At 45.5% G+C, this 26375-nt stretch overlaps 1 protein-coding gene across 4 annotated transcripts in view; it reads right to left on the minus strand.

Moving 5' to 3' along the window:
• LOC109924162 (NHS-like protein 1) overlaps positions 1-26375 on the minus strand; it is a 242639-nt gene that overhangs the window by 14546 nt on the left and 201718 nt on the right. For all 4 annotated transcript variants that reach the window (XM_048601060.1, XM_048601061.1, XM_048601063.1 and 1 more), the window contains exons 2-4: positions 25942-26094; positions 10935-11062; positions 2381-2573 (exon numbers count right to left, since the gene is read on the minus strand). In XM_048601060.1, coding sequence (XP_048457017.1) covers positions 2381-2573; positions 10935-11062; positions 25942-26094 — 474 coding nt within the window. The remainder of the gene's footprint in view (positions 1-2380; positions 2574-10934; positions 11063-25941; positions 26095-26375) is intronic.

The raw sequence follows: 26375 nt of genomic DNA on the forward strand, positions 1-26375 counted from the left end.
CTCATCTCAGTCTGAAATGGATGACTTGCTTATCCTGAACCTGTGTCTCCCGTTCCCCACTTGTTCCAGAATCTCCTGCTGGGGACTAGCAGCCTCTCAGCATCCATCCTGTCAGGACCTTTGAGAACTTTATAATGTATTGGCCATGTCAACTGGGCTACAGAGACCTGGACTGGCAAATATTCCTCCCTCAGAAAATGCTCCCGCACACCCCGTTTGTGGGGTCTTGCTGTGCACAAATGGCTTCTTTGTTTCCGACATTAGAATATTGACCACAGAATACTCCCGGGTCTAAGGCGCTCTGAGATGACCTGAGTTTGAGGGAGGTGCTTTGGAAATGCAGAACATTTCACCAACTGTGTCCTGATCTAAATGTGAGAATGTTACCAAGGTGACACTGATCTTTTTGTCCCAAGGGAATTCAGGTCAAGAACTGAACTTATTGATTAAGCATGCTGACCCACTTGCTAAAAGACATCTTTGAAGGAAAGGGGGACGGGGACAACAACTGATAAATTAGTTATTAGAAACAGGGACCTTGTTGGAAAAAGAAATATGCCACTGAAGCTTCTTGCCTTACACTCATCAGGACAAACACAAGAATGCCAAACTTCAAATGCTCACAACAATTTATACTACAGGAATAAAGGATGCTAGTTGGTTGGCCGAACTGTTGCCATGGAGAATTATAGGCTGTCCAAGCTCCCGTTTAACTCAAAGGCTCACGGGTTGAACCTGTTCCTTGTTTGCAAAGAACAGGTTCCTGTGCATGAATGAATTAAACTAGCAGTTTAATTTTATCAAACTAGATGTTATTCTAGCTATTAGTGCACTCAGCGTTGTTCAGTAAGTGCTGTCCAATCATTGAAACATATCTTACAGTTGACATTTTATTTTGGGTTTTGCAACAGCTGGTCGATTATGGTCTGTACTCGCTGTTGTATGAATGAACTTTGGAACTTGCTGCTTGAGGCGGTCAGTCAGTCGCTGCGATGTTTGGCTGAGCCATAAGAAAGGGATCCAGCTGAAGTTGACACAGATTTGTTATCTGTGTTTTTACTGTGATGTGCAAACAGAATCCAACGAGATTAGGAACAGAGAAACTGAAGGAGACCTCACAGAAGGCACTGTTTGAAATTGGCAATGGGAGCAGTTGGAATGTGTCCAATCACAGCAAGTCCAACAATCTCTGAACATGCACCCTCTCACAGCAGAAGCAGCATCCACTGAATTTTGTTGCTAGCGGTCTGGGGCTCAGTCACCAGGCACACCGTGAGGAAAGGTGAACAGGACAGAACAAATTCCTCTGTACCTGGAGAAAGGTTGGAATGTGGACCTCACTACTGCAAGCTGTGGTTGAGACTAGTAATAGCGGGTGGGAGGATGGTTATGTGAAGCATAAAGTGCACATGGTCCACATGGCCCCTGTTTCTGTGCTGTCTTTGAAACAGGATGACTGTAGTTGCTGCGATGGGGGGGTGGAGGGAGGACAATGTAGAACTTATGGGTAAGGATGAACCAAGTGGGCCAAATGGCACCTCTTCTCACTTTCTCTCTTAATGTGTGCGTGAGTTACTGTAATGTCTTGGGTGGGATAGAACTATCGTGGGAGAACTTGAATATATCATCCTCTTTGGATGTTGTCTGGTGTCATCATTTATAGAACAGAATCACAATAGCAACAGGCTATTCGAGCCATAGTGTTTATACTGGCTCTCCGCAAGAGCTCAGCAAGTCCTTTTCCCCGACCCTTTCCCCAGAGCTGTACTAGTTTCTTATTTTGAAAGCCACAGGGATTTTGGTTTATGAGGGTCGATGATGGTTATGTGGTCACCATTAGGTTAGCTATCGATTCCGGATTTCTAGTGAATTCAAATTTCACAATGTTCTCTGGGTGGGATTTGAACCCATGTAAGCAGAACATTGGTCTGGGCTCTGAATTACTAGCCCAGTGACATTACCACTACATCACCACCTTTTTGTAGGAGCCTCCTTTCACAATACTTTGTTAAATTATATTAGCTCATTCTTTGATTTCTTTTTGCCTCATTCAGCCTTACCTCAAAAACATTTTCGTTGGTCACTCAAACTACAACTTCTAGTTTCGGGTACTACCTTTCCTTTGTTTCTATTATGTTGCTATTAACTTACCGAGTACACCATTCTGGAGTTTGCCTGGAGTTTCTTTAAGAAAATTGTTAGTGATTATGAAGCACAGATTTCATGTTGATTTTATATACACCACATGGTGTAATGCATCAATCTGATCAAAATGCTAAGACCACTGCTGACTGCAATGTAAAAATGGCACCACCCTTACAACTCCTTCTATTTCCCCATCACCGCGTGGAGATCTGTCCCCTGACCCCCACCCACGTACCTGTTACATTGATTGGGACGACATCGCTCTGTACTGCCTGGGCTTGTTGGCGCATCTTCTCCTCTGGCGTGGGCAGTGGCAGGGCCTTGGTCCAGTTGGTCTGGACATCAATCTCAGAGAGGTCACTGGGTACTGGGGTTTTAGATCTCCTGGAATAGTGCAACTTTTCCTCCTTGGCAGATGAGACCGCAGGCTTCATGAGGAGCACAAAAGACAATTTTAGGAAGGTGGAGAAAATCACTTGGTCCAAGAAACATATCTCTTTTGTCCATCCTTCTCCCTCCCCTTTTGTGTCACTTCTGTTTCCGTGGGAACAGCAGCAGGCTATTTAGCCCCTCCAATTTGTTTCATCTTCTAACTAGGCCATGCCTAATCTGTATCCTAACTCCATTTACCTGCCTTGGTAGTGTAAACTTTAATAGCTTCACCGACAAAAATCTATCAATCTCAGTTTGGAATTTTTCAATGTACACTCTCCCACTCCTCTCTAAAGAGTTCTAGATTTCCATTATTCTTCATGTGAAGGACTGCTTCCAGAATTGACCCACTCTAATTTTAAGGCAACGTCTTAGTAATCTATTCAGTTGTCCTAATCCCATTTATATGGTGCAGTTCAATACTCCCTCCCTGTTAATACTGTGCAATTCATTTTCCTCTCCTTTCTGTTTCTCTTCATTTTCTCTCCAAACCCCACCTCCCCTAGTTCCACTTCCATCATCATGATTCCTTGTTGGGCAACAGTGCCAAGGTATTCTATCAATTCCTCATGTGTACATTCAGACAGTGTGGAAGGCCATCACATCTGAACCCTGTCTTTCTGTAATCACTCTCACGTTCTCAGAGAGCAGTTGAAGAGTTGATGGCTTGGGGACAGCTGGGCAATGATCAGGGAGGACATTCCAGAATGATCTGGAATGTCCTCGGCACCGAAATCAAAGATGTTCTTCCTCTGCGCTGCTCGAGGTGGACAGCATTTCCCAAACCCATGACCTTCATCACCAGGGCAGCAGACACAAGGCCACACCTGAGTTACCCTCCAAGTTACACAACATCCTGGCTTGCAAATGTTCTCACTGTCGCTGGATCAAAATCCTCAGAACCCTAACACTACCAGCACTGTCAGGGTCGCTACATCACATGGACTGCAGCGATTCAAGAAGGGTGGTACGGTGGCTCAGTGGTTAGCACTGCTGCCTCACAGTGCCAGGGACCCGGGTTTGAGTCCACCCTCGGGCAACTGTCTGTGTGGAGTCTGCACATTCTCCTCATGTCTGCGTCGGTTTCCTCCGGGTGCTCCGGTTTCCTCCCACAGTCCAAAGATGTGCAGGCTAGGTGGATTGGCCATGCTAAATCGCCCGTTGTGTTCAGGGATGTGCAGCTTAGGTTATAGGGGGATGGGTCTGGGTGGGATGCTCCCAGGGTCAGTGTGGACTGGTTGGGCCGAAGGGCCTATTTCCACACTGTAGGGATTCTATTCTGTTCTAAGGAACTCACCATGACCTTCTCAAGTGCAATTAAGGATTGGCAGTAAATGCTGATCCAGCCAGCAGAGATCACATTCTCTGAATTAATAAGGAATAAACATACACAGGGACTTAACATGTTGAGATATGGTGGAGTCACTAGCCCATGACTTTATATCCACTGGGTGACAACTCATCCTAATGTCTAAAGTCTAAAACCTGTGTATCCAGTACGGTAACAAAAAAAAAGTCATTTGTTACTGCACAATTCTGAGCCATTTGAAATAGAATAGTACCAATCAGCTCCCAGCTTGGATGTACAAATAGTCATTTAGTTCCTATAACCAATGTCACGGGCTGCAATGACCATATTGTAGCTTAATGCTTTGTTAATGCTCGACTTTGGGAATGGGAAGGGTGTGGTTTGGGTGATGGCAGGGATTGGGGGCTGAGAATTGGAGTATTGGATTCATTTGTTGTTTTTTGTCAAGCCTGGAAACTATAGCTTTACTGACTGGAGGAGCCTGGGAGAGAATGAAGCAGTCAGCTGGTGGTAGGAATCAGGGAATCTACAGCTCGCCATATTTGTGGCCACAACTGAGTCTAGGAACAGTTTGATCTGATTTTCCTTTCCTAAAACTTTAATTACAAACAGCAAAGCTCTGTTCACGATCATATTCAGGACTGAGGCAGAGGAAAATAAATAAAGCAAAAAAAAAATTCCTCTGTTCTGCTGACAGGAAGACACCCCTGTTTAAACCGACAACTTGCTGTCTGCTAGGCCACAGCACCAGAATGGTAGCTCTGTAATACAGCAGCTGCCAGCACGACCCCCACACACATTATTTCAGGTCAATCATTGCTCACTTGCAGGCCCCTACAAGCAGTTCCTCTTTGGCCTCGATTTCAGGGATGGATTAATAATGGCACAAAACTGATCTCCCCCTCTGGCCCAGCAAGGTCAATGAGGATAGCTGTCCATTGATACTGCTTCATTCATTGGGAAGTGGAGACTAAGGCCTCTCTTCCTGCCTCGGCAAAGGGAGATGAGCAGAGGAACAGGGAGGGGATGTCAGGGTTTAACCGTATCCCAGGGGAACTGACTAAAACCCAGGGCCTCTACCTGTCGTCTGAGTCAGGGAATGGGTGATGGGGAATGAGGGAAGGGAGTGCAGACCCGGTCAGTGAGGGGCTTGATTTTAACAGGACACGTGGGGTCACCTTGTCTCATTGCAGGGGCAGCCATAACTAGTCCCAGTGCTGCTCCACACCCAGGCTTCCCCAGCCCAGTCTGAGCTCAGAAACCCCAATCCCACCCCCAGCCTGTGCTCAGCAGCCACACCCCACCCCTACAGGCCCCGGTTATTATATACTGATAGATCCCTGGCCTATTCCCACTGTGCGTGTGCAGTCTTACTGGATAACAAAGTCGTGGCTCTTGTGTCAGCACACCATCAGGGGAGTTGTGTGTGTGCAGTGTGTGGCTGGAGGCAATTAAGACCATCTTAATTCAATTATCCAGAGAGATCCCAAAGCTGTCTGAATTTCAGCATCCGATAATTTCTTCAGAAGTTTCCATCTCCATTGCTCCTCCTAGCCCTTACTCCAAAGGCTGGTCGCTATGGATATGGTGAGAAATTCCCAATTTACATCAGAATCTACTGAACCCATCCCCTTAACTGTTTGGTGTGAAAAATACCCTTGTTGAGGTATCTCTGCTTCCTGCATTTTTCTCACATGTTAATCCCCCACTAAGATCTTCCTCTGGTAGCCTCCAGTCACTGCACACTCACTGGTTCAGGTCAGTCACTGTCAGTTGACACTGTGGCACAGTTTAGCAAGTGGCTAGAAGCAGGAGGTTAGCAGTGTCTGAGGTAGGACCAGGCAGCAACGTGACAAGCAATACTGGAACAACCACCCTCTGCCCTCCAATGGAGAGGAACCTTGTCAAGAAGCTGCGAGATGCACAAATACACTAAACACAAACAAATACAACCCTCTGTTCTGAAAGGTTCAGGCTGTTAGTATCTGGCAGGTGATTTCACAGCAGTGAGTGTTATCCTTGACCACACAGTGCAAACCCACACTCTCTATCCAATGTAAACACTGCAAGGCAGGCTTGAGTCAGTCAGTGAACACTGTGTACACCTTATTGCTGCCACCTCAGCCCACAGCTCTGGATCCTTCACCGTGTCCTTTTGCTGCTCAGGATGGCTACTTGCTGGCAAAACATTAGACAGTGCTCGGAAAACTGTGCTATGGGGGAGGAGGTTAGTTTCAGGAGTGGGTGAGATAGGATGGGATGAATGGCCTCCTCCTGCATTGTAACAATTCTGTGACTTGAAACGAACAAAAAACAGAATTTCCTGGAAAAACTCAGCAAGTCCGACAGCATCTATGAAGAGAAAACAAAGTTTATGTTTTGAGTCATACAGCACGGAAACAGACCCTTCGGTCCAACTTGTCCATGCTGACCAATTATGCCCAAAACTAAACTCGTCCCATTTGAGTCCAGTAACCCTTCTTCAGAACTGACAGAACGCGTGAGTTTCTCCAGCAATTTCTGTTTGATTCAGATTTCCAGCTTCCACATTTAATTCTGCGACTTACTGTCCATCTCCCCTATGCCTGCTGACAAGACCAGCCCTAGAGTTTAGAAGAATGACAGGGGATCTTCTGGAAACATAGAAGTCCTGAGGGAGCCTGACAGGGTAAATAGTGAAAGGCTGGTTCCCTTTGTACAAGGATCCAGAATCAGGTGGCTCAGTTTCAGGATAAGGGGTCTCCTATTTAAGGTGGAGGTGAGCAGGAATATATTTTCTTGTTAGTCCTTGAGAACAGTAAAGGCCAGTATATTGAATATATTGCGTTCAATTCTAGTCTCCCTGCTATTGGAAAGATGTTGTCAAAATGAAAGAGTTCAGAAAAGATTTACAAGGATGTTGCCAGGGTTGGAGGGTTTGAGCTATAGGGAGAGGCTGAATAGGCTGGGGCTATTTTCCCTGGAGCATCGGAGGCTGAGGGGTGTCCTTACAGAGGTTAATAATATCATGCAGGGCATGGATAGGGTAAATAGGTATGGGAGTCTGAAACTAGAGGGCATAGGATTAAGGTGAGGGGGAAAGATTTAAAAGGGACCTAAGGGGCAACTTTTTCACACAGAGGGTGATGCATGTATGGAATGAGCTGCCAGAGGAAATGGTGGAGGCTGATACAATTACAACATTTAACAGACATCTGGATGGGCACCTGAATAGGAAGGGCTTAGAGGGATATGGGCCAAATGCTGGCAAATGGGACTAGATTATAGGGCGGCAATGGCCTAGTGTTATTATCGCTGGACTGTTAATCCAGATACCCAGATACCGTTCTGGGGACCAGAGTTTGAATCCCACCATGGCAGATGATGGAATATGAATTCAATAAATATCTGGAATTAAGAATCTAATAATGACCATGAATCCACTGCTGATTGTTGGGAAAAAACCATCTGGTTCACTAATGTCCTTTAGGGAAGGAAACTGCTATCCGTACCTGGTCTGGCCTACATGTGACTCCGGCCCCACAGGAATGTGGTTGACTCTTAACTGCTCTCTGAGCAATAAATGTTGCTTAGCCAGCAACCCCCCCTTATTCCATGAATGAATAAAGGAATTTAGGATATCTGGTCAGCATGGACGAGTTGGACCAAAGGGTCTGTTTCAATGCTGTACATCTCTGTGACTCTATATTGAAGGCTGAGTTACATAGATTTTTGATTGACAAGGGTGTCAAGTGTTATGGGGTTAAGGAAAGGGCTGACGCATGACATGCAACAAGGGAGCTGCATTCGCACAGGGTGCTGTCCCAGAATGCATTGTAGAGGTGAAAGGGCTCTATTAAAAATGTATCAATGAAATAACATGAGTGTTTTCCTTCTGTCTTGTGGGATCCTTGCCCAGCAGAGACAGGTAGGTAGGTCTCTGGGTTGGTTAAGGCTCAGGAATCATATATCAGACACCAATGTCCTTCAGCTTTCCAAACAGTCACTCACTAAATAGCCAAGGGAGCAGAGGGTGCATTTTTGTAAATGAGAGCTCAATACATTGGGAAGCAAAGATATGGAGAAGCATCTTATTGTCTGTGATGTGGAGTATTACATAGAGAGGCCCTAATGGAAAACACTAAGTGGGAACCTAGCCTGAGCCGTAAAGTTGGTAATGATAATTTGGAACGTCTCCCAAATATGTTACCAAGAGACTAATTTCAAACAGAACTCTTTCTGAGATTCAAATGGAAGTGATTTTCATTCATAGGTCAGTCATTAAAGGCAGTGTGAACTGAGGCATAGAAACCAAAAAGGCACATACTCCATTCCATTACCTTGATTGTACTGATTTAAAAAGACAGAAAAGGAATTACATAGCTATCGTGTTTTACATGATCACTGGTCTCAAATACTTTCTGAAATCTGGTCACAGTTGTAATGCAGCAGGCAATTTGAACATAGTAAGCTCTAGACAACACATGCTAACGATTACTGATATTGACTGAGAGATAACCATGGGCCAGGCAACGAGGGGATAACCTGTTTCCTGTCTACTGGAGTGGGGTCTTTGAAAAGTTGAAAAACCTCCCATCTGAAAGAAGGCACCTCAGACAGTGCTGCACTCCCTCAATGATGCAAGGGCAGTGTCAGCTTTGACAGAAGTCCCTTGAACTCAGGACCTTGTGCCTCTGGAGTGAGACAACTACCAAATGGAGCCACAGCTGATGAGGCTAATTTCTAGCCTGGTTAGAATTTGGGATGGTTTATGGTACCATTGACTCCAGGACTGAAGGAAAATCCTCCCAATCGCTATACAGTGATCCCCATTCCTAGCAGGACATAGTGGAGGTGCATAAAGTCTGATGGCACTAGGGTCAACTGACCTACTGATACGTCCCATCGAGGGTCAAGCGTGTGGAGGGTACGCTGTTAACTAAAGCAGGGTGTGTTCAGCCACTATGGAACATCACCCCAGTATCAATGAAGAACCCGAGATTTCAAGGACAGGGTAGGCTGGGTGGTTTTAGGCATTAGATAGGCATCAAAAGCAATTGACAGGACACAACAATAACAGTGCTTGCTGAGCGAAATGTCATATCAAGCCAATCCAATTAATGATTCCTGTTGTGATTTGGCGTAAAGCATCTTCTTACCGAGGGGTGCACAAAGTCTGGTGCTGTACGAATGCGAAGGAAGAGGCAGCAGGAACCCAGGTTGTTTGGGAGGAGGGTCAAGGGGGATGGTCAGGGATTGTACAGGGAGTGGGGTCTACAAGGGGCTGCAGACATGGCTCAGACAAGCGAAGCAATTTGCTGAATTAGTGTGCAGAGCGTGTGTACCTGGTTGTCCCATGAAGTCAAATGGCAGCAGAGACTAAGGCAGCTTAAGAAGTTATGTTGCTGGAGTGAAAGAACAGAACAGAGGAAAGAGAGAACAAAAAAAAGTGACTAAAATAGAGAAACAAAGGTGCAATTAAAACTCCCAGCGGCACAGCATGCTGTAAAGATAAGCATGTGGTTTTAAAGGGGTTAGTCCCCTTTAAAACAGGCGATATTGCCCACCTGAATGACCAAAGTATGACCAAAGCACAAGTATACCATAGGGCAGTGGCAGTCAGCTCAAGGACAGTTGGATTTTACATGCCATTTTAGAATTAGAAACACTTTGATTTCTGCACTGAGAAAACTCTTGAACACTGTGCTCAGAAATGACGGACGTGAAGGAAGCTTAAATATAATCCCAGCCAACATGAAATCTTTAGGTGTGTTGGCAGGGCAGAATTTATTGCTCTTCTGTAGTTGCCTTCGGGACATTAAGATTCAACGACACAGAGTGGGATGAGAGTTAGTTATCGTCCAGGCCAAGTGTGGATGAAAGGCTTCCTTCCCTGAAGGGCAGGAGTCAACTAATTATTCACTTTCACAACCTGTCATGGGTCAGATCTAAAGTCATGACTTTTTAGGGTTGCTGAACCAGGATTATAACCACAACACTCCCTTAAAGGGAAGTATTCTGCTAGCAGAAAGACTTGCATTTGTATAGCACCTTTCACAGCTGCTGTGTGTCACAAAACACCTGGCAAGTCAGTGAAATACTCCAAAACCAGTGAAATACTTTCAAAGTATAGTCACTGTTGGAGGAAATAGCAGTGTATTTGTGCACAACAAGCCCCTATAAATAGTAAAGTGATAATGATCAGAAACAGATGCTGATAAAAGGATCAGAATTGGTCAGGGCAACAAGGAGAGCTCCCCTGTCCTTTTAGACAGTGACATGGCACACTTACATTCATCTAAAAAACAAAAGCAGACCGGATCTCAGTTTACCACATCATTTGAAAAATGGTATCACTGATGGTCCATCACTTCCTAAAAATTGAGTTTTTGCATTCAGGTCCCTGGAGTGGGGCTTGAACCCAATATTTTCATTGGTACAAGTGTCCTGAACAGTCATCAACCCAACTCTTTCTCTCTCTGTGGATGTTGCTTAATTTGCTGACTATGTCCAGCGATATTTCCTTTTCTTTCAGATTTTCAGCACCTACGACATTTTTATCTTCATGTGTTACGGTTCTGCGTCATGGTAAAGCCTGCCAGGATTTGGGCTTTTGTGGTGCAGTGGTAGCGTCCTACCTCTGAACTAGGAGATCTGAGTTTAAAAGTCCCACCTGGTCCAGTGGTGTGTCATAACACATCTGAACAGGTCGACCAGAAAACATCTAAGACTCCCAGAGTTGAAAATCATGTGAAATTGGGAGCAGGAGCTGAACTGGGTGTAATTTGCTCTAGTTGTGCTGTTAAAATGTTAATTTTGCCTGCACATTTTCCAAGAAATTTCTTCTCCCACTGGATAAGGGCTCAAAGGAAAAATAGATTATTCACCAGTTTTTAAGTGGGGAGATGTGGGGTCAGTTTAGGTTCACATGTACTCACCCCAAAACCCCATATACTCCCAATGAGATGTCACAACAAGATATCCTTTTAGATTTTGGATGTTGTAAAGAGCAAGTCAAGGGGCAAAGTCTTAACAAAGCGCTTGAAAAAAGACCTTTTGTCAGTCTTACCACTCGCTCCTGATCCTCCTCCTCATCCAAGCAACTGGCAGAGTGATTTGATGATGGCAAGGTGAATGTTGGACCCTGTGAGTAGTACTGGGAACTGTGAAAACCATCCTTCCTTAGTTTATCGCAGTCTGCAAACACAGAGAAAGAAAGAGGGTGAGTCTGAGCGCAGCCTCGGAGCAAACTGACCATCTGTTAGAAGCAAAACCAGTTCAACCTTCATTAGAATTCACATCGACACTCAGGAGCTAACAGATACCAGGGTTCCCAACACAGACCCTAAGCAGCTGAGACTCCATGTCGAACATACCCAGACTGCTGCTCCTTGCTTTCTTGGTAGTACGGACAGGGATTCCTGCCACCTGAGCCGGGATAGTGAGAGAACTGGAATGAACACAGAGAAACCTGTAGAAACTCAGCAGATTTGGCAGCGTCTGTACAGTGAGAAAAACAGAATCAGTGTTTTGAGTCTGATAGGACTTCTTCAGAACCCTGAATCAGACTTGAAACGTTAACCCTGTTTCTCTCTTCACAGATGCTGCCAGACCTGTTGAATTTCTCCAACATTCTCTGTGCTGGTTTCAGGTTCCCAGTGTATACAGTATTTTGCTTTAATTCCAATATGAGAGCTGGCCCTGCTGTTGCTCAAACAGACCTAGCTCGGGACTCGGGGAGATGGGAGGGGTTCCAAATCAACTTGTCATTTATTCGGTTTATTAGCCAATGACATATAAGCCAACAGCTTTAAATTCATTTGATGTGTTTTTTAATGCTGTATCGGAGGATGAATCTGAACATAGATCACACTGCCACAAATACTCGACACAAATGCATTTAAGGAGAAGCTGGATAAACACAAGCAGGAAGGAATGGAAGGATATACTGATCAGGAGGTGGTTCATGGGGAGTGTAAACACCAAAACAGATCTCCTGAGCCGAGTAATGAATGAACCTCAATGTGTTTGTCTTATTTAGGGGTATGTGCTTCTGGAGCTCTGGTCCTGATCTTGCTGGGACTTGCATCGAGAGGCAGAAGGTGCTTAAAGGCTCATTAATCCCTTCGAGATGGTATTACTGGGAACAAATTGCATTAATGTACAGATGAGGAGACAACATTCTGTCTACCACGAGTTCCCAGGGGAGGAGGGGGGAGGATCATTTTTGCTGAAATATATCATTAACCCACTGTAGCCATGGAATGAAGTGGTATGCGAGTGGGAGAGAAAGTGGAGAACTGACATTGAACAGACAGTTGTTCTGTTCATCAGCTGTGGCTCAGGTAGTAGAACTCTCACCTCCTGAGCCAAATCATTGTGGGTTAAGTACCACTCCTGGGCTGCTGATTGTGAATTACAGGAGACACTTCACTGTAGCCCTGAGGGAGCTACACTCTCAGGCTTGATGGCATGACTTCATCTGTGATGCCGCGATCAATCATCGTAAAAACAGATTCTCTGGGCGTCATTACTTTGTCATGGCCTCTGTGCAAACCTCCACATTTCTCATATTACAATTCTGCAACTTGAAAGATTCGCAGGGCTATGAGGAAAAGATGTCAGCGGGTGAGCTGTCTCTTTAGAGGGTCAGCACAGACATGATGGGCCAAATGGTCTCCATCTCTGCTGTAACCATTCTGTAGTAGCTACATTTCAACAGACATTCATTGACTGTGAGATTTCCAGTGGTTGTGAAAGGCACTACACAAGTGCAATTCTTTCACTGAACCAGCTGTGCTGACAATATACTGACCCAGGGTGGAAGCTGAGCATTCTCAGATGAGTAGTTCGACTCCTACACCCTCAAAGCTTGAAGAGAGGGGTGTGATAGAATCTTCATCACTCACTCGTAACTTTGCAGTCGGAATAACATGCACAATTCACATTGGCTCTGTGTCACCTGGGTGTCCACTCCATCCAACATTGCACAACAACTTATACAGCAGCAATATCCCAAAGATATAGTGACAGAACAGTCCTCTGCAGGATTTGTATGAGGAGTAGCCAAGCACACATTGATTTATCATACTTAATCACATATTGGGTAGTGTTATAGTTTTGCGCACACTATCAAGGTCATAACCTACTCAGAAACCAAATTCAGGCACCAATTCAGCATTGTTACTCATTTACACCACTGTAAATGAGTAACAGTAGTGAATTGGCACTGGGATGGCACGGTGGCTCAGTGGTTAGCACTGCTGCCTCACAGCGCCAGGGACCCAGCTTCGATTCCCTCCTCGGGTCTTTATGGAGTTTGCACATTCTCCCACTATCTGTGTGGGTTTCCTCCGGTTTCCTCCCACAGTCCAAAGATGTGCAGGTTAGGTGGATTGGCCATGCTAAATGGCCTGTAGTGTTCAGGGATGTGCAGATTAGGTGAGTTATAAGGGGATGGGTCTGGGTGGGATGCTCTGAGGGTTGGTGTGGACTTACTTGTTGGGCCGAAGGGCCTGTTTCCACACTGTAGGGATTCTATGATGATAATTACTAATCAAAAGGTCCTTATGAAGTGTCTTAGAAAAAGTTTGGTCACTCCTGTTCACGTGCTCCATTTTTATATCTCTAAGCTGTAGAATTACAGGCAATGACTAAGACAATTTAATGTCAGGGCACGGACTGCTTTCCATCATCATCAGCAATTTATCTATCCTTGCTGGGGTTCACTACCAACTAGTTCTGAAGTCTTACTTATCCAGATCCCAAACGTCTGCAATTCTCATTCAAACGGAATCAGAGATACAAAATGGGAATTCATAGAATCCCTACAGTGTGGAAGCAGCTCGTTGTGTCCACATGAACCCACCGAACAGCATCCTATCCCTGTAACCCTGCATTTCCCAAGGCCAACCCACCCTAGCCTGCACACCTTTGGACTGTGGGAGGAAACCGGAGGAAACCCACGCTGACACCGGGAGAATGCGCAAACTCCACACAGACAGTGGCGTGAGGATGGAATTGAACCCGGGTCCCCTGGCGCTGTGAGGCAGCAGTGCTAACCACTGAGCCACCGTGCCGCCTCCAATTCTGAATGCTTAGGATCCAGATAATGGGGACTTTACTGGGATTAGCAATTCGATAAAGGCAGAAACGCCTATTGCAGTCAGGCACACTGGTATTTAAGAGCAGTCCTAGCTGTTGGGTTTTAAAACTCAAATTCACCTTGTGGCAGCAACAAGTCATGTTCTCCCAACTACCGGCATGTTCCTTATGCACCCGGCAGATTCAGATCACTGGCAACACCCCCCACCCCCAACCCCCAATCCCTGTTTCCTGGGTTTACTGGGTACCAGGGAGGTTACTGATGTTCTGTCTTCTCCCTTACGTCAGTGTTAGCTCAGCTCTCTCCTTCTTTCCCCCTCTGTGACAGTTGTTCTCTTTATCATTTTTCTCTCTCCATTTGCATTGTCACGCTCACTCTCTGTTGTGCCCTGTCAATCTTCTCTGTCTCTCTCTCGGTTACTCTCACATTCGGACTCACTTTCACCTCCAATTCCCTTTCGAGGTCTGTGTCTCTCTCACAAACAAATGGGGTCTCCCAATATTAAATGCCATTTCCACCCAGCCCCAAACTCTGAAATTATTCCCAGAGCAGGACGGAAGGCGGAGGGGGTGGCTGAGGTAAGCAGGTGCTCCAAGTCTTCTGTTACATCTGGAATCAATGCACTCCCGTCTGCTCTTCTACATTCCACCCTCTGGAAACAGAGGTCATCCAGACTCGGTTGGCCCTATCCTAACATTGCCACAAATCCCATTCCCTATCAGCCTGAGACAGCTCCCCTCCCAACATCGGCTCCCAGTTAAACAACATCTTGACTTCAAGCATCTCATTCTTGTTTTCAAATCCCTTCTTGCCATCGAGCCTCCCTGCGCCTGTAACCCCAGAACGCTCCGAGATCCCAGAGTTCCTCTATTTCTGGAATCTTGCAAATTCCTGATTTAAATTTGCTCCATCATCGATGGCCGTGCCTATAGCTGTATGGGCTCCGAGCTCTTGAAATCCCTTGGCACACCTCTCTGCCTTGCTTTCTTCCTTCAAGTCACTTTTTGAGGCTTATCCCTTTGAACAAGAACACAAGAAATAGTAGGAATAGGCCATTCAGGCCTGCTCCGCCAATGGACAACATAGTGGGTGATCCAACTGTTGTGCCATTTCCACTTTCCCACCTGCCCACCACACCTCTGGACTCCCTTGTTGATCGCACTCTGAATGATCCAGCCTGCAAGCGCTTGGTTGCCTGTCTAACATGTTAGTTTTGTGTCACATTTTGTATAAAACCCTCCTGGTGAGTGCTCTGGGATGCTTCAGTGTGTGAAATCACTATGTAACCATGAGGTGTTGTCACTGTTTGAGAGCAGCGTTCAGAAGTGGGCACCACTGGGCCTGTCCTGAAGCTGGTATCTAATGTGGCAACCCCATAACCGGACCCTCTAGACTTGCACAGGCAGAGCTGCATGCTCATGTACAATTAGAAAGTCCAGTGTTGAATTTACAATTGCTCTTTCACACCCAGCTGCTGTCTGAGAGACTTGGAACATCATCATCTCAGAAGCCCTCCCCCACTGCGGCACGGGGTGGGGGGGGGTTGGGGGGGAGAGCGGGACTTATCCCAGGCATATGGCGAGGTTGGCAGAATGCTGACACAAGGCCGCCGGAAAGCCAGGCTGCCTGGTTCAAACAGCTCCATTGTCCGAGCTCCGGAGAACAGAAGAAAAACAACGCTGGGAAAAACGTGGCAGTGTGACAGCTGGGCCAGCGCACTCAGAGAATTGAGCCAGACAGACTCACAGCGACCTTTTGCCCAGAACCCGACACACATCTCGACAGAGAACAAAAACAAAATGTTCATCTCGGGGCCAAACAGCCCCTGAGCAGCTGCAGCACCCACGTTACGAACTGAAGGTGCACATAGCCCTCGCTCTGCCCCCACCCCCACACCACCACCACCACCACCACCACCACCTTTTGTTTGTCACTGAAGGAATGCTCAGTGAAAGCAACTGCTGTTACACATGCCTCAGTGGGTAGCACTCTGGCCTCACAAGGAATTCAAGTCCCGCTCCAAACCCTTTGGCCCCGAGCCCAAGCTCACAGTCCTGCTGCCGTACTGAGGGAGTGCTGCAGCGTTGGAGGTGCTGTCAAAGGACTCCTATCGGTGGGTTATGAAAGACCCCAAGGCCCTTATTTTGAAGACCAGCAGGGGAGTTCTCCAGAAACATCCATCAATATTTACAACCACAAATACTAAAACCGTTATTGACAGCTTTCTGTGGGATCTTGCTGTGTAAAAGTCAACTGCTGCATTTCCTACTGTGGTGACTGTTCTTCATTGACTCAGGAATGTCCTGAGACTTGAAAGACATGTCTGTAGGTGCAAGATAGTCATAGAATCATACAGCACAGTAACAGACCCTTCGTCCAACTAGTCCACGCCGACCATGTTCCCAAACTAAACTCGTCCCACCTGCCTGCGCTTGGCCCACTTCCCTCCAAACCTTTCCTATTCATGAACTTCTCCAAATGTCTTTTAAACGTTGTAACTGTACCTGCATCCGTCACTTCCTCTGGAAGTTTATTCCACACATGAACCACTCTCTGTGTGAAAAAGTTGCCCCTCATGTGTTTTATAAATATTTCTCCTCAACTTAAAAATATACCCTCTAGTTTTGAACTCCTCCACCCGAGGGAAAAGACTCTTGTCATTCACCTTATCTATGCCCCTCATGATTTCATAAATCTGAAGAAAGTCACTCTTTAACCTCCTACGTTGCAGTGAAAAAAGTCCTAGCCTATCCAGTCCATTTTTATATCTCAAACCCTCCATTCCTGGCAACATCCAGGTAAATCTTTTCTGAACCTTCTCCAGTTCTTCGAATAACAGGATGACCAGGACTACTCATAGTATTCTAGATGAGGCCTCACCAACATCCTGTACAATCTCAACATGACGCCTCAACTCCTATACTCAAAAGTCTGAGCAATGAAGGCAAGCGTGCTAAATGCCTTCTTAACCACCCTGTCTACCTGTAATGCAAATTTCAAAGAATTATGTACCTGAACCCCTAGGTCTCTCTGTTCTATAGCAATGCCCAGGGTACCTACCATTAATTGTATAAGCCCTGTCCTGGTTTGTTTTACCAAAATGCAATACCTCACACTTATCCAAATTAAACTTCATCGGTCACTCCTCAGCCCATTGACCCAATTGAAGAAATCTCTTTGTACTCTTAGATAACCTTCTTCATTGTCAACTATACCACTAATTTTGGTGTCATCTGGGAACTTGCTAACCATACCTCCTCTATTCAGATCTAAATCATTTATATAAATGACAAACAAAAGTGGACGTAGTACCGTTCCCTGTGGGACACCACCAGTCACAGGCCTCCAGTCCGAAAAACAACCCTCCACCACCACACTCACACTCCTACCAAAAAGCCACGCCCTCCATTCCTTAAATAAATCCCTCCTTTTCTGAATGATAATTCAATTCATTCATGGGAAATGTGTACCACCGACAAAGCGGACATTTAATGCCCATCTAACTGCCCCTCGTGAAGTTGCTGGTGGATCACATTGTTAAGTGTAACTGAATGGCTTGCTAGGCTACTACAGAAGGCAGATGTGCTTCAATCAAAAGGCAGTGGGCACATGTAAGAAAGGGTGGGTAAGGATGGCAGATTTCTCCCTGAAGGGCATCAGTGAATCACATGTGCGCCTATTAGAATCCAGTAGATTTGTGGTCACTATTTTGGGCACCATCATTTTATTTAAAAATTTAGATTTATTTAAATAATTCAATGCAAATTTCACAACAGTCACAGTTGGATCTGAATTTCTGTCTTCAGATCAATATTCCATCCAAGACACTAGACCAGTAATGTAACTACTATGTTATTGCAGCTACTTAAAACTCCTTTATGTTCTGCTTCAATTCGGAGTATAGTGATTTGCTCAATGCACTGGTATCTGTCGTACTTATTAGAAGGGGAGCATCTGCACATTTCTTTCAGGTGTGAGGAGGCGGAAAGGTTGATGCAATAGTGATTGTGAATCTTTCCACTACCTCCACCTCTTTTCATTAATCCTATTTAGGTCAACAGGAAGGTTCCCTGGTGTGTTGCAACTCTGCTAACTATCTGCAGAGTGACACGGGCTAAGAAACAGTTTCATCCCCTTCAGTCAAGGAAAACCTCAGTGAGCAAAGCCCAGCTCATTTGCTGAGTCTGGCAAAAGGACGCAGGCTGATCTGGGACGTCTGAGAATGAGAAAGGCTATTCCCAATGTCTGGCAACGAGACAGGTTGTTCCCAGTGTCTGGGACTGAGATGGGCTTTTCTACATGTTATACAGCTGAGACAGTCTGTTTCCAGGGTCTAGGACCTAAACAGTCTGTTCCTGGTGTCTGTGACTGAGCTGTGCTGTTCCCAGTGTCTAAGACAGTTATGAGCTGCTCCTGGCATCTGAGTAGGCACAACTATTGAGGGCATCGATGCTGAGAAATGTCAGCTATCCCTTATACAGAGATTAAAGACAGCTTGTCTCTTAACCAGAGGAAAACCTTACAAGTTGTAATGATGTAGAACACACTGCCAGCTGGTCGGATGTTTGGTTTGCAATGCAGAGTGATGCCAACAACGTGGGTTCAATCCCCACACTGGCTGAGGTTAACATGAAGGACTCTCGTTCTGAACTTCACCCCTCACCTGAGGCATGGTGACCCTCATGTTAAACCACCACCAGTCATCTCTCTCTAACGAGAGAGCAGCGCTACGGTCCTATAGGACTATGGTTACTTTACCTTTACCTGCCTCTCTCACATTTACATGTAAAACATCTAAGGAACTACCACAGCTCAGCAGTTCATGCACCGTAGCAGTTCATGCACCATCAGCTCAATGACTTTTCATCATAACTAGGGGAATGTACACAATTGATGGCTTTTCACCAATGGCTTGCATGGGACAAGGATACATTCACAAAAGATTGCCTTTCGAGCTGAGGCCTATATGCCTGTCTCAGTCAGGTGTGCTGGTATCAGTCAGTGTGGCTAACCTCACTTGGACAGGCTTGTTGGCTCATTGACGCATCAGCCCTCACACTGCAAGTGATTAACAACAACAAGCCATGAGCTGGTCAACCTGGTCAGACTTCACCCTTGCACTGTAACTGTTTGCACAAAAAGACACCTTTTTGATGACGTCTGTGTTCAGCAGAGCTTGGAGGATGAAGTTTACCCCATCAGGGATAATGCACATAGGTATCATTGGGTTTGTGAACCCATGCAATCCCCCATGTTCAGCTAACAAGATTGCACCAATGAACATGATTCCAGTGGTTAAAGTTTTGGCAAAGATCTGTAGCTCGGGTTGTGGGTGAGGTTGTTGACTTGCTAGGTGACATCATCAGTGGAGCCTCCGATGCAGCTTCACTGATGATGTTACCTAGCATGGTGACGAAACATCTGAACAAAAACAAGCCAGCTCGGCGAGCAAGTCAACAATCTCATGATTCCAGTGGGCTGGGGTATTAATGAGTATTCCTGGAATGCTAACAAATGAAAAGAAGGACCTTTAAGGTCAGGAACGTCCATCTGCCTGAAAGGTTTTGAGAATTCAAAAGCGGAACTTTGAACTGCTGGCTAAACTTGAACATAATTCTGGGTCTCTGGATTACTAGTCCTGTGATAGTCTCTCCCATTACTAACTTACTCTGTAAACTCATGCAACAACTGAGCATCCTAACAGGAAATGAAAAGAAAGCCACTCAAAGACGGAATGGTTTCTCCAATGTTATAGACCAGATCGCACTCCCCTACCAAAATATAGTAAGGAGATAGCCTCGACCCAAACTTCTTTATCTATTTAAAGAGAAGTGTAGGTGCTATGTTCCAGATGTGATTCACTGGTCCACCACTCGGCACACACTTTATTCTTAAGACATGGTTAAAATTTAAAAGAAAAGATTTGGCGTAACTTTAACTCTATTGAAATACTTAAAAACATAATGTATTGCTTACCCACTAATCATCAACTATTCCAATGTAGGTAGCACACCATACAACATCCCCTTGGCAAGGCGATTTAGCAAAACAATTAAAATTCTCACGTGCTGCCTCTCTCCAGTCCAGCAGAACAAAATACTGAAAGAAATAGTCTGCCTCTTTTTATTTCTAAGGGAAAGCCTCACACCAGCAGCAGAGAACTTAAGCTGTTAGCTCAGCAGCAGCAGAAGCCTTCTCACTGACTGAAAACAAAACTAAAAAATGTTCCCGGTTCTGTGAGAGCCTGACTCCACACACTCATGCTTCTTTTGAGCATTTTAAAAAAAGACCCAAAGCTATTTACTCTGCCTTCCATGGAACAGACATCTCTGCGGCAGGGTGACAACACACCGCTGCAAGAGAAACAGGGCAGAACCAATCTGTCTTAAACACTCAGCGCCACCACACCAGTTATCTGCAAACTCCCAGCTCACTTCAGAGATTCTTCTGTCCATCATTACTCAAGAATTGAGAGCGGCAAAGCTGCAGTAATACCTTACACTCATCCACCTCTTCATTTAATACTGTAGAAAGCCAGTCCTATTGATCTACAGACTCAACAATCTGGCTGTAATAATGCAGCTTATGTTGGTGCTATTTGCAATGATACTACGGCTTTAAGAAGTGTATTTTGTCCTTTCTTTTAATGAAGGGAGTTTGAGGCAGAGGTGCTCCAAAGCCAATAAAATAAACATCTTGAGAGGCCTTTGGGGGATTTTTGTTAAAAAGTTAGAACAAAAGAAGCAGCCTGAATGGGTGTGGTCAAGCTCTCTCAGAACCAGGAATTTTAGCTTTAGCATTCAGCAGTTGCTGCTGAGGTCTTGAAACGGGATGTGGGAGCTCGTATTCCTCTCTCTGTTATACCTAAAAGCTGGGCTACTCTTCCTGCTGCTAGAATTGCATGTGAGATCACCTACTTTACTGAATTTGCCTTTGACAAGGGTGTGTGATGGGATGTCACTATATCGGAACAGTAAATTAATAGCAGTTAATACGTCTACTGTTTTGTTAAGCAGTTTGATAGAGTTACAGTTAAGCCAATTCTTTCCTTTATTTTTTATTCTGTCTGTATTTTTACAATACAGTTAAAATAAAGTGTGTTTTGCTTAATGCCAAATAATTTGACCAATCGAATTGCATCTGTAATGCAATACTTTATACTTGGTTTTAAAATGAAGAGAAGTTATGGTCTAGATTATATTCTTAATTTATTTTGAGGGCGTTCGGTCTGTTGCAGCTGCTAGCAGATCTGTTTAATAACTGCATTGTGTAGACAAGGCCCAAGAACTGGCTGAAGTCACACAGTCCACACTCCACACCAGTGCTCTGCTCCAACCTGCCCATTAGCTTGCATGTTACAGATTGAGCACCATTCACCAGTTAAAGTGCAAGGTTTCACAATCTTAGGTTCAAATTCTTTCATTGCATCATTTCTCCCTATCTCTGTGACTTCCTCCAGCCCTGCGACCCTCCAAGTTCTCTGTGTTTCTCTAGTTTCCGACTTCCATCGCTCCACCATTAGTGACCATGCCTTCAGCTGCCTGCGTTCTAAGCTTTGAAATTCCCTCTCTAAACCTCTCCTCCGCCATCTCTCTTCCTGCTCACAAAGCTCACCAAAAACTCACTTCCTCTTCTGTCCTGGTATCTCCTTAATTAGCCTGGTGTCAATTTTCATTTGATAATGCACGTAAAGTGCTTCACTTTGCTCAAGGCACGACATAAATGCAAATCGTGATAAATCTGGGTCACATTTTTGAGACTGCAGTGCTTATGCTGTTGAGTGACTGGATGGATAAAGCATTGTGTAGAAAATTGGGAAAAATGTCTCAAATTCCAGGCTCTACATACAAGTGGAGAAAAGTCAAACAAGTAATTGTGCTCAGCAACCCAAACATCAAAACATGCTCACTCTGTCTCAGAGGGTGTGGGTTCAAGTCCCACTCCTGACACTAGAGCCAACACCATGGCGCAGTACTGGAGGAGTGCTGCAACATCAGAGATACCCCATTGCGGGTAAGAACCTGGTCATCAGGTGTGAGGCACTCTCCCTGTTGCTGTATGTAGCACAGGTCTGGCCCATTCCCCCAAAACTGTGCTGTTTCAGTCACCCGAGCCATCTTCCATTTCATCTGGAAGCCTAACACAGACCAGGTCTGCAGGAACCCCATGTACAAAACTCTGGATGGGGGTAGGGGGGAAGAACATACCCAACGTCACCCCCACCCTGATGGCCACCTTTGTGTGCGGCTGCAGCAAGCTGTGCGTAGACCCTCAGTACGCAAATACCAAGTGTCACTACGTACTGAGGTTCTACCCGTACCCAGTGTTGTAAAGGTTGGGAGTGGCCTCGTTGCTGTGGAATGTCCTTCGTAGAGAAATTTGCAAGGAAAAACACCTTTGACCACAAGTCCATCAGGAAGTGGTCAGCACGTAGCGTCCTCGAGACCCTGTGGGAAAAGGAGAAGGAGGATCCCGTCGCGTGGTTCCCTGAGCAGACTGTCAAAGTCATTTGGCAGAATGCCTCATCACCAGAACTTTCCAGCAAGCAACAGGATATTGTTTGGCTGGTGGTGAGAAGGGCCTGACCCGTGAGGTCCTTTATATACACCCAGTTGGTCTGTGCCATGGCACACTGCCCTCGAAGTGGCTGCGGTGGGGTTGAGACTGTAACACATCTCCTCTAGAATGTGCCCTTGCAAAGGATGTCAGGAGGAAGAAGCAACAGTTTTTGTTAAGGTTCGTCCCGAGCAGCTCTTTGATACGGGACTCTACGCCCTACAGCCTGCTCCCTGGGATGCACACCGCAACAAATATTGACTGCATCTGGAGGTCTATTAATTTGGCTTTTTGGTCTGCCCGAACCTTGTTGGTTTTCCACAACAAGGAGTTAACCTTGACAGAATGTTACAGACTGGCCACATTCCAAGGTGCAGGACCACATGCTGAGGGGTGCACTAAAGCTTGGGGCAACTGCTGCCAAGGCGCAGTGGGGAAAGACCAATGTCTGAGGTCTCCTTGCTGAAGGTAAATAGGAGTCCGTTCTATTATTGGACCCTTGTAGTGTGTCAAATATATGCAAGTATTAGTAGTGTATGTGTAAGAGAGGTCTTTGGTTTTGTGTATAGTCAAACTGCAACGTTTTGTGCTTACTTGAAAAGCGCCTGTGCAGAACCAAACAGCCTTTGTGTCAATGTGTATATACAAAGATTTTTTATGAATAAAGTATATTTTTGAAATAATAAATAAAGAATTACCCTTCAGATGAAATTTTAAACAGGAGCCCTGTTTTCCTTCTCCAGTGAAGGTAAAATATCCTGTGCATGATATGGAAGATTGGTGAAGTTATCACTGGTGTCCATTCCAACATTTATCTCTCCATCAACATCACTAAACAGAATATCTGGTCATTAAGACACAGCGGTTTGAGTATTGCTTGAGTGCAGTTGCATTTCCTACGTTACGACAGTGACTACACTGATGGCTTTCCAACAAAGCTTTTACTTTATGTCACTGCATTTTCTGATCACATGGAAGTGGCGTCTGTACACAGTGGAGCTGACAAGGAACAGACAGGTACAATAACTGGGCAACAAGTTACAAATGAAGTATATCGTGGGATCTGAATGGCTTTGCTGGTTGGAATAGAAAAGCAAAAATATTTTTTGAGGACACAAAACTCATAAATATTGATGGCAGATTGACTTGGACATATAAATCCAACACAATAAGTTAGCATGCAGGTGGTACAAGCAATTAGGAAACCAAGTGGCATCTTGGGCTTTATTGCAAGGGGATAAGGAGGATAGTAATGGAGAAAGCCTGCTCTAACTGGAAAGGGATTTGGCAAGGCCACATCTGGAATACCGTAAGCATTTTGGTCTCCATATTTAGCGTTGGATGGGTCACAGCCCAAAGTTCACTAGCTTAGTTCCTGGGAAGAGGGGGTCAATCAGAAGTGGAGTAAGTGGGACAAAATTCCCTGGCATTTAGAGGAATGAGAGATGAAACATACAAGAGTGTAAAGGGGGTCAACAGTGCGGTACAGAGCAGTTGTTAGCCTGGTGGGGTATTTACAACGGGAGCAGTATCTCTGGATAAGGGGCCGATTATTTAGGGTTGAAGTGTGGAGAAATTGCATCACTAGAAGAGTTGTGAACTTTAGGAATTCACTATCCCAGAGGGACGTGGCAGTCATTGGATATATTTAAAATTGGGACAGACAGACCTTGGGTCTCTCAGAATCGAGAGATATGAGGAATGGGTTAGGGAGTGGTTCAAGATCAGTCCACTCCTGATTGTATTGAATGGTGGAGTACGCTTGATGGGCCGAATGGTCCACTCCTGCTCCTATGTCCTCTCTCTCTGCCTATGAAGAAGTGTACACATACACAGTAGTGGGGCTGGATGTCACTTGAGGGAAATGGACTTCTAGAAGTTACAGGAATCAAGCACGGTGAATGGGCCTGACCTTGATTGCTCTACAGAGAACTAGCATGGAATATATGGGCTGAGTGGCCTCCTGGTGTACTACAAAGACTCCAAACCCTGGGGAATTTGCTGGGCCACACAGACTGCTGCAGAGCCCTCCTCCCCTTCTCCTGCCCCCTCACAATGTCACTCCAGCACTTCAGATGTTACTGAATCTAACAGGCAACATGGAGATAGTTCATGTCTGTCAACTGCCCTAGGGTAAAGGTAGACACAGTATAAACCACAGCAAATCAACCTGGCAGTAACACCACACTTTAGCTCATCTTCCTTTCTCTCTCCACTCCTGACCCTCAGGTTTTTCATCTCTCCCAGTTTCCGATATCATTTTGGCACCACAGGGAATAGGCACATGCTGCAACATTGTGATGTTGAACTCTCATGTTTCTAATGTTGCAATGAGATTTTGTTGTTTCCCTGTAAATGTCTTTTAATTTAATTATTCATGGTACAATAGAGTATTACAAAGTCTGTACAGCATGGCACCTTCAGCCTAACTGTTGCATGCTGGTGTACATCTCCGTGTGAGCCTCCTCCCATCCTCCTTCATCCAACTTCATCAACACATCCTTGTCTTCCTTTCTTTGTTCATGCGCTAATCCGGCTTCCTCTGAAAACAGACCGTGGACTTAGGAACAGAGGAATGAAGGAAATAGAAGGAGTCAGCCATTCAGCCACTCGAGCCTGCTCTGTCTTTCAGCTAGATCTTGGCTGATCTTCTACCTCCACACCATGTTCCTGCTCTGTCCCCCATATCTCTTTTGATACCTTTTACAGCTAGAAATGTATTGAATATACTCAATGAGTGAGCTTCTGTAGCCCTCAGGGGCGGAGAATTCTAAAGACACTGCCACCCTTTGAGTGAAGAGATTTTCCCCACGTTAACCCTATATATTATTCAGAGGGTGTGTTGCCTGGATACAGACCAAGACAGAAGCCCCCACCTCCCCAACAATGGAAACATTCTTCCTGTATTTGCCCAGTAAGAATGCTGTACGCTCCCGTGAGATCACCTCTCATTCTTTGAAACTGTACAGAATACCAGCCTCCTCAATATCTCTTCATACATCTATCCTATCATCCCATGTATCATTGCTGCACTCCCTCTATTGCAAGTACACCCTTCCTTACGTACGGGGACGAAAAAGCTACACAATGCCTTCAACCTGACTTGACTGTTTGGGGACAAGGGTGGCCCACATTGGTCAGACTCACTGCAGATGGGCAGATCTGTTTCACACCATACACAGTTGTCCTTTCCCGAAAAAAAATGGGATGATGTGAAATACAGAGCTGCCAATGCACCCTGCCCCCGTTTCGCTCTGTCAGTGCAAAATTAGTCTTGTTAACGCCCTAACATTTCTGCAACAGGTGTTTGGTTATTTCAATAAGGATTTGGAAATTTGAGCGAAAAGGGTGGTGGGGATTTTGGGGAAGTGGGTTAAGTTTAAGAAGGAAAGGAGAGAGGAGAAACAGCCCTTACCTCGCAGCACGGTCTTCAGGTTAACCTTGGCTTGCCGGTGCAGATCCTCCACACAGGGAGACCGGCTCGACGGGAGGAACACATTCTCCTGCTGATGCCACGATGCCTTATAGTGGACCGTCCACCTGCTCTCTTCATCCAGGTTAGAGACGGCTGGAAAGGAAGAGGAAACTATCTCAGTCTGACTGATGTAGAACCACTCAGAGCATTTGGCTCATCGTATCAAAGGAACAGTCCAATGAATCTCAGTCCCTTCCCCTTTCCCCATAGGCCTATCTGATGAGAAGAGACACAACCCGAGCTCACCCAATCCACTTCAGTCCTGGCCACCTAGGCTAGACTCGACCCACCTTGACCTGACCTGACCTTCCTCAACCCGACCCACCCCACCTCGACTCAACCAGATCCAAATTGACTCAATCTGACCTGATTCA

The sequence above is a fragment of the Rhincodon typus genome, chromosome 9, assembly GCF_021869965.1.
Source record: "Rhincodon typus isolate 14 chromosome 9, sRhiTyp1.1, whole genome shotgun sequence".
Lineage (NCBI taxonomy): Eukaryota > Metazoa > Chordata > Chondrichthyes > Orectolobiformes > Rhincodontidae > Rhincodon > Rhincodon typus.